This window comes from Wyeomyia smithii, chromosome 3 (genome assembly GCF_029784165.1).
Source record: "Wyeomyia smithii strain HCP4-BCI-WySm-NY-G18 chromosome 3, ASM2978416v1, whole genome shotgun sequence".
In the NCBI taxonomy this organism is placed as follows: domain Eukaryota; kingdom Metazoa; phylum Arthropoda; class Insecta; order Diptera; family Culicidae; genus Wyeomyia; species Wyeomyia smithii.
The window spans coordinates 189,180,054-189,192,482 of NC_073696.1; the positions used below are offsets into that span (position 1 = coordinate 189,180,054).

Genomic DNA, 12,429 nt, shown 5'->3' on the forward strand with positions numbered 1-12,429 from the left:
ATAGTAAAAACACGGTGATGCCAGAGTGGAGGGAAAAACTCATCATTGGCTTTAGAAAATTGAAACTGTTTTGTATAAAATCGTTCGTTTAAAAAACCAATCTTCTGTATTATGATTCTGGTCCATGAAACAGGTTTATCACTTTAAAAAAACATTACAAATTCCCATGATTGAAAGGGTTTCTACTGTCACCAGCAATGATTCGAACAGGATCGACAAAATAATGACAACACGTCGTCAACAAAAAGCCATTTTCAAGTTGTTCCGCTTTACTTGACACACTCCTGAAAACAATCTTACCAAGTACCTTTCGTAACAGCGCATGTTACTATTAAGCAACCTTGCCAAAGCTTTTGAAAAGAGGAGTGAAAAACAAGACAAGAGATTAAGGAAAATTGACAATTACAATAGTTGCGACTGAATTTTCTTATTCATATTAAAAAACTTTACAGTACAGAAGAGGATTCCTTTTTACATCAACAGTTGACAATTAAACCTGCATAAGAAGAAAAGCAAGTAACACAGATTGCTAGAAAACCTAATCGTAGACTGAATCGACAATCAGTACTAACATAGCATTACAAATTTTTCATTCACGTGAGATTATTTATTATCGACTAATTCATCCGCTGTTACGGTTGGAGCACGCTCGTCTGTGGAAGTGCTGATAAGCTCATTGTAATGCTCCACAGATCCAACCACTGCATTGGACACTGTTGGTGGACGTTCTGGTTCCGGCGGAGGATTCTCGATAGCTTTATTTTTTTCTTGCTCCTTTTTTTTATTTCGTTTCAATTTATCGCGTACTTTATTACCCAGGCGAGACGCTGCCATAACCTTAGCCACTTTGTGGCTTTCTAGCCAACGAGAATTCCACGATTTTTCTGGTCCATCTTCTGCCATCTTTTGATCCAAAAGTGTCTCATCACTAGAGTCGTGTATTTCAACAATGTCGGGATCATCCTCTTCTTCGTGAGTAGATTCGGATTCACTATTACTGGTGCTAGTCGTATCATTATCACTGTCACAATCTTTTCCGTCAGCAGAGGAGGTCTTAGTGGTATTCACTTCTGATTTACTTTGATCAGCATCTTCGAACGTTTTGGATGAGTCATTACCTTGTGCATTCGATTCTGGCTCAGAATCAGAAACTTCTTTGATCTCGTAATCAAGCTCTTCTTCCATTTGTCCGAGTGAAGTCGTTACAATGGTGTCATCATTGTTACCTGTTTCATTTTGACGCGCGGTTTCGGATATAGTGTTCTCCACAGAATCTTGCTTACTAATAGAGGGTTGCTCATCTGCAGAAATTTCCCCTTCCTCGGGTTCTTCATTTTCAGTAGGTTTTGAAGTTTGTTTTTGTGTTTCGTTCAACTTACTTTTCTGTCTTTCCTTGTCAAGCTCTTCAACATTGTCGACAAAAATGGATAACCTTTTTTTATTGGTTTTTTCCTCCTCAGAATCTGAGGAAATAAGAAGTGTTTCCGGACTCGGAATTAAAGGAATGACTTCCGGGGAACTATCTCTACTCTTCGATTTGCTTAACTTGTTTTCTTTCTCAGTTGCAGAATCACCTAATTCAACTACCTTAGGTTCAGCTTCTTTTTCGGGCGATGCGCTCTTAGATTTCCTTCTACCATCAGATGCGTTGCTTTTTTGCGGTTCTGGTGTTATTTGTTCGGGTGCATCTTCATCACCAACCTGTCGAATTCGGAAATTACGTTTCAAACGAACGCGTTTCGGTTGCTCGCTCGTCGGAGGAGGTTGTTCTATAGTACGGGCGTCGGTATTCATGGTAGCTATCCTTTGAGCAGACTTTGAGTTTTTAGGCATTTCTGCCTCTGTTCCAGAAACGTGTTCTTGGTCAGAGTCAAGCTCAATTTTCGTAACAGGTTCAAGCGCTAATTGTGATCGGATGGCTCTGGCCCGAGCCTGCAGTTCCAGTATTTCCAGAACGGTCATTTCTTTCTCATCTAAAATGAAATGAATTAATATAAAGCGCAGTAAGCCAGGTATAACTAAAACTTACTTTTTTTGTTTCCATTTTTTTCAACAGTTTCGGTAACATTGGACTCTAGAAAAAAGCAATGACTTTTATTGCTAAAAATTCTTTTCTGTGGCAGAAGATAGCTATTGAATTGTGTAACACAGAGTCTGTCGCGAGCATATTGGCATCCTTACATAGAGGAGCCAAAATTCTAGTCGTAAGATTCGGACTTCACTCAGAGTATGAATCACGAAACATATTAGAGGTGGCAAATGAAGCAATTGCGGTATATCACTCTCAAGTAGCCCCATGGAAACCCACAGTTGGAATTGCGGCTGAATTAAGTGGATCTATTCCCAGGGTAAAATTCGGGCGAAATCCTGGATTCCATGTCGTTATGTCAGGACAGAAAATAGTTCTAACAGTTGATCAAAACTATGAAAATAAATTTGTTGACAGTGTAATCTATGTTTCAAATTTTGCCGATCAGATGCGAAGTTTACAGCGAGCAGACCTGTTGAGAATTGGGCAGGTTCGATTGATAACTTGCAAAATCCAGGGAAAATTTGCGGTTTGTCGCGTACAGCAATGCGTGGAAAACTTTAGGTAAGAAGTAATTTGAATGTATTTTGAAAGTATATTTATTCGAAAAATAACTTCAAACCGTATGTTACAGCTTTCCAGTAAAACTTTATTCATATCAAAAAGTTTTACTTATTGATTGTCCTCGAAAGTGGCAAGTTAGTTCGAAAGAACTTGAAGAGTGCCGGACCGCAATTGAGAATAAGTGTCAATATATAATGGTACCGGATGCAGACAATCAAGAAATACTGTGTTCAATCCATGAAATTCGACAAAACTTTCAAAGTCAACAACATATTCCCAATATCTTGATTAGGACTGCTTTGTATCTTTCGAAGGAAACGATAGAAAAATTTGCTGAACATGCAGTTGGAATTATAACAAATAACAACTCAATAATTGAAAACTGCCGACAGCAAAAGATATCCACAATTTTCGATATGACTAATGAGGTGAATTTGGTTATCAATGAAACTGTTTTTCATAACATTGATGGGGTTTTAACAAATATGGAACAGATTGACTTGATAAAAGAGAAATTAGAAAAGCTTAACCAGATGAAAACGAACGAAAAAAATTGTATCAACAATGTGATAGTTCAAGAAAATGATGTTATAGAACAGTGCATTGAATATGCCAGCAATCAATGTGCAGCAAATGTTATCATGTTATATCTCTCAAAGGATGTAAGCAAAGCTGAAAGTTTGTCTAGGAAAAATCTTCCTTGCTGTGTACTTGTAGCTATTGACCATGAAGATCAAGCATATCAATTGCTTTTGAAAAAATATTGCATCCCCATTGCTATACCGAGTAATGTACAATCTCACAAGGCACTGATCAAGTATTTGACTGTGTATGGTAGACGGTTTGGATATTTGAAACCAGGCAACCTGACAGTGACCAGTGTTAGGCAACATTCTGTTCGAAGCATAGAATTACGTTACGTTCCGGATGATTATCTGCTGTCGTGTCAGTTTACTTGCACAGAATAAACATACCTACCTTTCTCCTTATTTTTTCTTTTCTTGGATTCTTTTGATTTGACGTTCTTTGCCGGCTGACTAATTTCTACCTCCGAATCAGATGATATTTCATCAAGAGAAATATGTTCTGGAATTGAAGGTGATTTGCGTTTAATATAACAAAAAACTAGCTGGCTAGAAATTAGCCAAGTTACCTGTCTGAGGCTGAGCATCTTCATCCGACGATGATTCTGTGTCTGTCGGGCACTTTGTGCTATTTATAATTGAGAGCAACCGCTTTTTCGATATTCCGAGCAGTTCATCTAAACATTGTTCCTGGATTGATTCGATTGATTTACCTGACATAAAATCAGGAACTAGCGCTTTAACTTCCTTTGGTTTGAGACACATGAACGCTTGGCGAATCAATTTTACGCGTTCGTCTACGAATGCGCTCAGTGGTTTTATGTCCAGTGGCTCTGATTTGACTAAGACCGGTATTGACTGAGTTGGCTTAGTGTCTGGTTTTGTGCCCCTTTTCTTTTTTTGACTTGGCATATCTGCTATAGATGTTTAATTACAGTTCAACCTCTATTGAAAAGTTATGCACCGCTATTCTATTTTTTTCTGTTCCACAAAAATATTTTATAGAAACACTGTGACACAAGCAAAACAAATATAACAGCGATGCCAGATGTTTTTGAAAAACATTTGCAACTGCTCGCGCAGGAAAAATCTACTTGAAATCTGAAAAAAAAAATCTGTAAATCGAAAAAATATAAGAAGAGTCTGACAAAAATCTACAGATACTATGGAAAAAGTGCAAATATCTGCGAATCAATAAAAATCTGAGCACGGACTTTAAAAATTTGCATTTTGCAGACAAATTTCTGGTATCCCTGGCATAGAAGTGACAGATCAGGGTTGCCACAATTTTACACGTTTTTTGTAAACACACCACCGACAATTTGTTTTTTGTCTTCGATATAACCTGTTACGCCGGTTGAGGCCGCTCATGGCCTGGGGTTCTGGTCAATATTTGACAGCAGTTTTTTAGTTTTTTCTGTTGTTTTTTAGTCGGGTAAAGACGTTCGAATTGATTCAAATTTCAAACGCAAAAGGGAATGCAAATTGTCAATTCGCATTTGCGATACGGCGGCCGTAAACATAAACAAACATATCGCATTGATAACAAATCGATTCACAAACTTATCATTGTCATCGTGAACCAATCGCAAGCACCAAACATTTCGCTTCAACTTGGTATGAATCGATCATTTATTTCCACTATTGTTTGGCCAAACCAAAAACATGAAATTTATTTGTGTTACAATTTACGTTTAGCCACAATTGGGCGCACTTTTACTTAGCCCTGGAAGCGATGGCTCCTAAATCAGATATGCACCGGTTTAATGTTTCTTTCTCTTGATCAGGAGTGATCGATTTAACTACATTGCTCACAATCCAATCAACCATGTGCTTCTGGGAAATACGACGATCAACGTTTTGGCGCTCCACTTGGTAATCCAATCGTTTCTTGACTTCACGATAAGCGGTCATAGCGCGTTCACGATAGGCAGCTTCAAGCTGAAGAGCTACGTTTTCCTTCTTAGCCTGCATCAACAAAGTTTGTCCTTCGGCGCGCCATTGTTCCTTTTTTTCGTCTTCAATTGCATCGACCAATTGTTTAATATTGGCCTCACGGCCTTCTTTCCATTCATCTTCGACTTTCTATACATAGAAGTATGTAAAAATTACTATTGAAAAATATAAACTTTAAACTTACTTCAATCTCTTTATCGCAGAAGGCTGCAACTGCTGGTCCGAATTTTTTTACAGCATAGATGACCATAATGGCAAGCGAAAGGCCATTATAATATTCGTGCTCCATGATGTAGATTTCCTTAGAACACAAATAGGTTAACAGACCAGCACCGAACACATAAGGGCCAGTCACTCCGGTTTTATTGTAAAAGAAGGTAAACCATTCTTCTGGTAAGAAACCCAGTCGAACCTTGCCGGGGAGTTCTGGTCGAACTGGTCGGTTGCCTTCTGAGCCAGACGCTGACCCTCTAGCGAGAACAAGCGCGGTAGGTCTTTTTGCAGCTGATGATGATTACATATTTAGAAATATATGAAGATGTCATAAGCATATTAGTTCATAATAGTTTTGACATTTGCAAAATGATTACATAAACTTTTCACTTAGTTATTACAAACGAGTTTTCACATATGCTTTATAAAAGGCAATTACAATCTAAAACCACCATACTTACCGGCTAAAAGTGCAGCTCTTGACAACATATTTAAGATGTTTCAAAGGTTTATTCGCAAAACCCCAAAAATGTTCTTAAATCACACGCACTTGCCAGTAAGATCGAGCACGGGAAAAATGGTCGCCCAGGCGATAATGAAATCGAATAAAGCTGTCACTGTCACTAAATTTGCGATGTTTAGCTGGCAGCCAGGGTTGCCACATTTAAATCTGTGTTTTCCCTTGAAAAAATATGAGCATCTGTATCTGTAACAAAAATATCTGTAAAAAAAATCTGTATTGTTTAAACATAAAGAACTTTGTATTTTTTTAAGTTTTTATGGTACATAAACAAAATTTTTAGCTTGAAACGTGTGAGGAGTTGAAAATATGTTCAATTTGCTCAATGTTTAATGAAATAAAATTTGGATTGTTTTTAAAAATAATGTCAATTTCGGAAAATCTGTAAATCTGTACTTTTCGACGAAAATCTGTATATCTGTATATACAGATTCTGTACCGTTACTTCGGCCAAAAATCTGTAAAATACAGATTAATCTGTACATGTGGCATCCCTGCTGGCAGCTGGCTACTCAGTCAAAAACGAAAAATCTAGACTAACGCGTGAAAAAGGTCGAAAGAAAATAACGATTTTAGAAATGAGCCGGTATGCAGTTGAATCAAAAAGGGGGTGAAAATTGTCCCTTCTTTCATCAAACGATATTTTCATAGTTCAGAAAGCTCCACAGTGAGATTATCAGTCATTAGTGAACGCGGTTGCGCTTTGTCTGATGAGCAAACAACAAACTGCCTGGCTGTTTCCACACCTGATTCTGCGCCAAAATAAGTGACATTTCGCTTCACAGTAGTAACTTGTTCTCACTTTCCGTTTATGACTAGTGACAACTCTATTTTTAAGAGAAATATTTCGGTAATATTATACGATAGTGGTGGCTATATTTTGATATTTATCGTTTATCTGTCACATTCATATCACTCCGACAGACTCAGACAATAATGTGCTGTCAAGGAGTTGTGATATATATATAGGTAGACTAGTGCCTGAAAATGCAATGATAAATACTTTGTAATAAATATAAATTATTGGAAATATTTCGCAATATATCGAAGGCGCCTTGCCCCTAGGTTTATGATATCTTTTTCGCTGGGTATCAATAAAGCTCAATAAAGAAAACTTCATTGCCTGACTCAGTTGCCTAGATTTTACATAGGGATGAGATAGGAAAAGAAATTTCTTCTCAAAACTTGATGTTGAATTTAGTTTTCAAAGAAAAATTCAACAAAATGCCGCAGCAAACACATCACGAACATATAACAAATCCCTGTGTCTCTTTTCTGTCTGAAATTTTTGTCCATTGGCGTAGCGTGGTGGGGGCGGCGGGGGCTGTCCGCCCCGGGTGTCACCCTTTAAGGGGTGACACCATGAGGAAAATTTCCATACGTGTCACCTTCAAAAGGGTGATATCCGTGAGATTAACTATCAATTAGGTGTAGGTCACTGTAACCCCGAAAATTATATAAATTTGCTTTTAAGAGAATAATCGCAACCATTTTTTCAAAAATGGGTAGATTTGGGTAAATTGAAAACGAACGTGATATCTCTCACAATTTTGGGTAACAAAATGATTTCACTGCAACCTGGCGGAGGTGACACTCATGGAGAAAGCCAAATTTTTCGCCCCGAGTGTCACCCGGTCACGCTCAAATCCCTGTCACGAACGTCATCCCCATACATTTCGCTTGAAGCCGTTTTTCTCTGGCTCTCTGGCTCGATTACGCGTCAAAAGGCTGTCAGTGCTTGCGAAACAGCCGATTAAGCACCGTTCATGCGAGATCAACTGTTGCTGCAAGTGGTGTGAAGAAATGCAGAAAGCGAGAAACGATTGTTTTGTTTTGAACGTTTAATGGATTTTGTGCAGGACATAAATGGTCACGTTCAAACATGTTTCAACACGTTCCGGATAGCCCTACATTCAATATAGTTAGAAGCACGCAAAAAATCCGTACAGTAACACATGCGGCACAATGAACGTAGCTTATGACCATATTTCCAACAGTAGCGCCATCATCATCGGCGGCGGCTTCAGGAAACTGTTGCCATGACATCAGTCTGGTCACGCTACGCCACTGCTCATGTTGAATTCGTTTGTGCGATGGTGCTACACCGTCCTAGACTTAACATTGCAGCGAATAGCCAAACAAAATTACATTCAGCTGTCATTTCTTCGTACGGCAGTTGACAGCATTTGGCTTTGTTGTTGATAATTTTAAACTACGCCTCGTTTTTTCGGGTGTAGTCCGGAAAGTGGAGAAAGATACTGGAAAAAAGTGTAGTCTTGATGTAGCTACACCGCAAAAACGAACTCGACTATATCCCCTGGGTTTGTCGCTATTGGTGTTTGTTTCGCAAAAGTATCAGTTGTTTTTATAAATAAATTTGACAACATTCTAATTGTGTTCATGCTGATTACGTTATATAATCATGTTCATGTTAACATCATGTGGCGAAAAAAGAATAGTGATATTTGACATACCTAAAAAATTAGGGTGTTGTTTCTGTTCTGAGATGCCAGATGTTTTTGAAAACGTTTGCAACTGTTCGAAAAACCTTTCAATTCTTTTTAAAACATGTCTGGAAAAAAATGCGCTGACATAGGTAAACAATTGCACACACATTAAGAATGTCTGTGCAAACATAGAAGCACAGACTAACAGACATAACACTTAGAACAAATTTTCAATAAAATCATCGTTAGGATGACTCTAGTACTTTACGTTAGTAACACTAGCACCATCTGCTGTCGTGTTCGCGCTGCGTCATGTATTTCGACATCAGCGCCAGCGTTACTGCATATGTCAAATGGGGAACCACAAAATACGCTGTCTACTCTCAGTTCATAAAATGGTCTATTATAGTACATAAATTCAGATCGTTTTATATAGAAAAAGTCAAAGGCAAAAACGTGTAATATAAAAAGTAAATTTGGCAGCAGTTATGGGTATTCGCAAACCGTGGATAATAAATTGCGATCTACCGAAAAACTTTTAGTCACTGCATTCCACGGGGAAGTGAAAATTGGCAAGAACTGACGGAATATAAACGTACTGAAATGTCAAGTTTTCGCTAGAAGCTTCTTTTTTCACGAGTGTGTAGATGCGATCCACAACGCTGGACTTTTACTGGATCATATTTGTTTACAGTTCCAAGCGAAGTGAAATAAGATTTTTTCTTCGCTTGGAACTCTAAATAGAGCTTGAGATGTGAACTGGATTCTGAAACCGGTACTAGTAAACATTTCGGGTGCTCTACCGGTTTTTTGCTGTTTCCACTTGAGTAATGCAATTTTAGAGCATTTCCAATTGAAATCCTATTGAAGGTCCAAGCGAAGTGAAAATCTCATACAAAATGTTAATTTTTTCAAGCCTGTGGAAAATGCAACCTGCAAAAAATTTCACTTCATTTGGAACCAGCGTTGCCAGGTATCCAGATTTAGCTGGATTATCCAGACTTTTGAACATGTATCCAGGTAGACAGCTTTGATGTCCAATCATCCAGATTTTTCATGGATGATCCAGATTTTATCCAGATTTTATTTTCTCTGTTCCGCAAAAAGGTCATCACTTCAATTTCGGCGCGAAATTTTGCAATTTTGTCACCCCAAATTTTGCGTACCCCAAGACTTTTATTCGAAAAATTAACCTTTCACCCCACTGCCAGATTTTTTCCAGATTTTTATTTTGCCTTTTCCAGATTTTTGAAAAAATGACCTGGCAACGCTGCTTGGAACTGTAAACAAATTCGATCCAGCGAAATCGAAGATTGTGGATCTCATCATTTTCACTTGAGTTTACTTTTTTCACGCATGCAAACGCTAGTGAAAAAAGCAGCAGCAAGCGAAAACTTGATTTTAAGTGCGTTTATATTATGTCAGTTGCAGCCAATTTTCACTTCGCTCAGAGTGTAAACTCGTGAATTTCGCTTCCCTTAACCCTATCCCCGCGGAGAGAAATCAGGTTTTCATCGAAAAATGACATTCGAACTCTTATTACTCAGCGACTGCATGCATAATTGGCACGAACTATATTGCATGTTGAAGATCAATCTGTTCTCTAACTGCTTAGAATATTTTCATCGTTAGAATTTTCAGTATAGTTGTTGAACTGTTATCAAAGTTTATATGTCAGGTGATGCCATATGATATTACCCGCGGGGAATGGGTTAAACTCAAGGGGCTCTTGTGGCTGTCAAACTCCATACATTTTCCATCTACCACTCATTGATTCTGGTACCAGCGTTTCTGGTACCCACTTTTTGGTTGGTTTGCCCTAAAACAAGTGAAATAGAGTAAACGTCCCATTTTTTCGGTAGACTTATTCTCGAGTAAATGTCGTTTTAGATGGAAAAAACAAGAGCTTAACATTTGTTTTCAGTACAATGTGCACTTTTAATGCATAAGATAAGTTTTGTAAGTATTTGAAATGAAATATTACCGCCGTGATGAATATATGATTGGTAGGCAAAATGTTGACGTTTATAGGCCCCTGGTTAAACTGTAAACTGCAGGCTGGTGAAATACCTGCGTGTTCCACAAACGGGTTTTCATACCAGTTTTCGCTAGCGAAAATTTACGCTTTTTCACTTGTCAAATTTTTCACTTGCTTGAAACTGTAAACTATGCTTATTTAGCAATAGAAACCGTATAAGGACCGCTCTTTATTGTATCTGACTAGGGGCAAGACCCTATTGATATATTGTGAATTTTTTCCAGTATTCGATATTACAAAGTATTTATCGTTGCAATTTCAGGCACCCGTCTACCTATATCACAACTCCGTGACTAAATCTTCACGATTTTTCTTTAATTTTTAAATTGAAAAATTAGATTTTTTTAAATTTTCACTAACTGGCAAGTAGTGCACAGAGTGACACTTCTACTGCTGGAAAATATAACCCTGGTAGGGTACAAAATGACATTTCTGCTGCTGGCTTATGGAAAATATAACTCTGACAGACCACAAGGTGACATTTATACTGCTGGCCTGTCGAAATATAACCCTGGTACGCGTGTTATGACAGGGATGCTAAATGTGGAGACATGTCTCAATTTCGAAGACATTAGAGCTCGTGTGAAGGAGTGGAAGCCTTATAGTCGGTTAATTACACGCACCCGATTTAATGTTTTCACTGGGATTTTTGCCAACTTTCAATGGGGACCATGTTTACAGATTTCTTATGTGTGAAGACATTTTTTATGGAGTGTAAAGACATTTGAAAAATGACCTGGCACCACTGTGTCATGATTTCTTAACGGCAGGTTTTGTCTTAAAATCACTTACAGTTGTTAAAATTCGAAATCGATTTTTTTCAATAGTTCTACTGTTTAAATTAAAAAAAGTCAGTGGATTATGTATATTTCTGACATTTCATATCAAAAGAAAGAATAATATACATACCCCTAAAACACCCTTTTGCCACTGACTTATTTTCAAACAAATATGTTTATAAATGAAAAATACCAAGACCTAACGTTTGTTTTTCGTACAATGTGCACTTTCAATGAATAAGATATTGTGTGTAAGCATCTTAAGTAAAATCTAGATGCCGTGATGAATTTATGATTGGTAAGCAAAATTTTGACGGAAGCACTCCCCTGTATGACTCACAACATTCTCTTCGCGCATATCTCTCCCCCTGAGTATCTCTATTATATATTTGCCCTTTTTTCGTTTTGTGCAAGAATTGTCATGGATTTCAAAACAACGAAACAGTAACAACATTAGCGACCGTACAAGTGCGTCGTTATATTATTATTGCATTTTGTAAAAAAAAAGTTGTTTACGATATGGGATTATGTTCATCGTGTTTTAAAAGTGCTGAAACTGAAACTTTGTCGCCAAGTGCGGTAGGTATGCACGAATAACTAGATTAGGAAGCTGCCGAATTATATATTTCAAAGGCTACCATAAAAGTCCGTGATTCACATTGCAGGAAGTTCGACGGCAACAACAACTTGAAGCAGCTGAACGACGTCGCATTCAAAACGAAACTAGAGGTATTAAGAACCCTGAAAAAGTTATGCGCATGCAGTATAGAGCACAGGAAATCGAAAAACGCGAGGAAGAAGCAGCTCGTATAGGCGGAGGGCAACCAAGTTTGAGAGTAAGCATCATATAAACAAAAGTAAATTAAATTTCTTTTGATTACTTTTATTTTCGCAGTGGCAACAAGACTGATGATTTGATACTACGAAATGGTAATTTATTGGAAAGTGTACATATTATGAGAATGATTTTATTTATATTGTAAATCGTGCTTTAATATATATGACTATAAAATGTAATGTAATACAAATACTATGCATGTACATATTGTATCTATTATTTTTTTTTCTAAAATTCGATTGATATGCGACATAAATAGTAAATGACTATAGTAGGAATACAAGTTATCTAAAAAGTAAAACACGTTACCTAAAACGTAAACCGGACCAGGTAACAACACTTTCTGCTCTCATAATAAAATTAACTTGAAGAACAATCTTTTACCATCATTGCAAGTATTATTATGCTCATCTACAGAATGAAAAAAGGAATTTAGCATAGGAAAAGATGAAATTTGAAAA

The 12,429-nt window shown here is 37.4% G+C and overlaps 4 protein-coding genes across 4 annotated transcripts; 2 read left to right on the forward strand and 2 right to left on the reverse strand.

Annotated features, from left to right (window-relative positions):
* Window positions 1–402: 402 nt before the first annotated feature.
* Window positions 403–4,203, reverse strand: LOC129732862 (uncharacterized protein DDB_G0284459). The gene is made up of 4 exons (XM_055694215.1): window positions 3,747–4,203; window positions 3,572–3,679; window positions 2,030–2,074; window positions 403–1,973 (listed from the first exon to the last, which is right to left on the reverse strand). Exons 1-4 carry the CDS (start codon window positions 4,087–4,089, stop codon window positions 604–606), a joined length of 1,866 nt encoding a protein of 621 aa, XP_055550190.1. The 5' UTR covers window positions 4,090–4,203; the 3' UTR covers window positions 403–603.
* LOC129732863 (uncharacterized) lies at window positions 1,962–3,582 on the forward strand. Its single transcript, XM_055694216.1, has 2 exons — window positions 1,962–2,593; window positions 2,664–3,582. The coding sequence occupies exons 1-2, from the start codon at window positions 2,088–2,090 to the stop codon at window positions 3,559–3,561; spliced, it is 1,404 nt and encodes a 467-aa protein (XP_055550191.1). The 5' UTR covers window positions 1,962–2,087; the 3' UTR covers window positions 3,562–3,582.
* Window positions 4,204–4,785: 582 nt separating the features above from the next.
* On the reverse strand, window positions 4,786–5,967 carry LOC129731431 (ATP synthase subunit b, mitochondrial). Its single transcript, XM_055691426.1, has 3 exons — window positions 5,808–5,967; window positions 5,318–5,637; window positions 4,786–5,262 (listed from the first exon to the last, which is right to left on the reverse strand). Exons 1-3 carry the CDS (start codon window positions 5,833–5,835, stop codon window positions 4,894–4,896), a joined length of 717 nt encoding a protein of 238 aa, XP_055547401.1. The 5' UTR covers window positions 5,836–5,967; the 3' UTR covers window positions 4,786–4,893.
* A 5,574-nt stretch (window positions 5,968–11,541) lies between these two features.
* Window positions 11,542–12,171, forward strand: LOC129730410 (uncharacterized). The gene is made up of 3 exons (XM_055689726.1): window positions 11,542–11,709; window positions 11,796–11,966; window positions 12,026–12,171. Exons 1-3 carry the CDS (start codon window positions 11,650–11,652, stop codon window positions 12,038–12,040), a joined length of 246 nt encoding a protein of 81 aa, XP_055545701.1. The 5' UTR covers window positions 11,542–11,649; the 3' UTR covers window positions 12,041–12,171.
* Window positions 12,172–12,429: the final 258 nt, after the last annotated feature.

Bases quoted from the DNA above. Each gene is read 5' to 3' on its own strand.
- LOC129732863 (XM_055694216.1), top strand. From the start codon at position 2,088: ATGACTTTTATTGCTAAAAATTCTTTTCTGTGGCAGAAGATAGCTATT. The intron at 2,594-2,663 runs GTAAGAAGTAAT...CGTATGTTACAG, and splicing joins CAATGCGTGGAAAACTTTAG to CTTTCCAGTAAAACTTTATT.
- LOC129730410 (XM_055689726.1), top strand. From the start codon at position 11,650: ATGGGATTATGTTCATCGTGTTTTAAAAGTGCTGAAACTGAAACTTTG. The intron at 11,710-11,795 runs GTAGGTATGCAC...TTCACATTGCAG, and splicing joins AAACTTTGTCGCCAAGTGCG to GAAGTTCGACGGCAACAACA.
- LOC129731431 (XM_055691426.1), bottom strand. From the start codon at position 5,835: ATGTTGTCAAGAGCTGCACTTTTAGCCG. The intron at 5,638-5,807 runs GTAAGTATGGTG...AATCATCATCAG, and splicing joins AAGAGCTGCACTTTTAGCCG to CTGCAAAAAGACCTACCGCG. The intron at 5,263-5,317 runs GTAAGTTTAAAG...TTCTATGTATAG, and splicing joins TCTGCGATAAAGAGATTGAA to AAAGTCGAAGATGAATGGAA.
- LOC129732862 (XM_055694215.1), bottom strand. From the start codon at position 4,089: ATGCCAAGTCAAAAAAAGAAAAGGGGCACAAAACCAGACACTAAGCCA. The intron at 2,075-3,571 runs GTAGGTATGTTT...GCTTTTTTCTAG, and splicing joins AAGAAAAAATAAGGAGAAAG to AGTCCAATGTTACCGAAACT. The intron at 1,974-2,029 runs GTAAGTTTTAGT...ATTTCATTTTAG, and splicing joins AAAAAATGGAAACAAAAAAA to ATGAGAAAGAAATGACCGTT.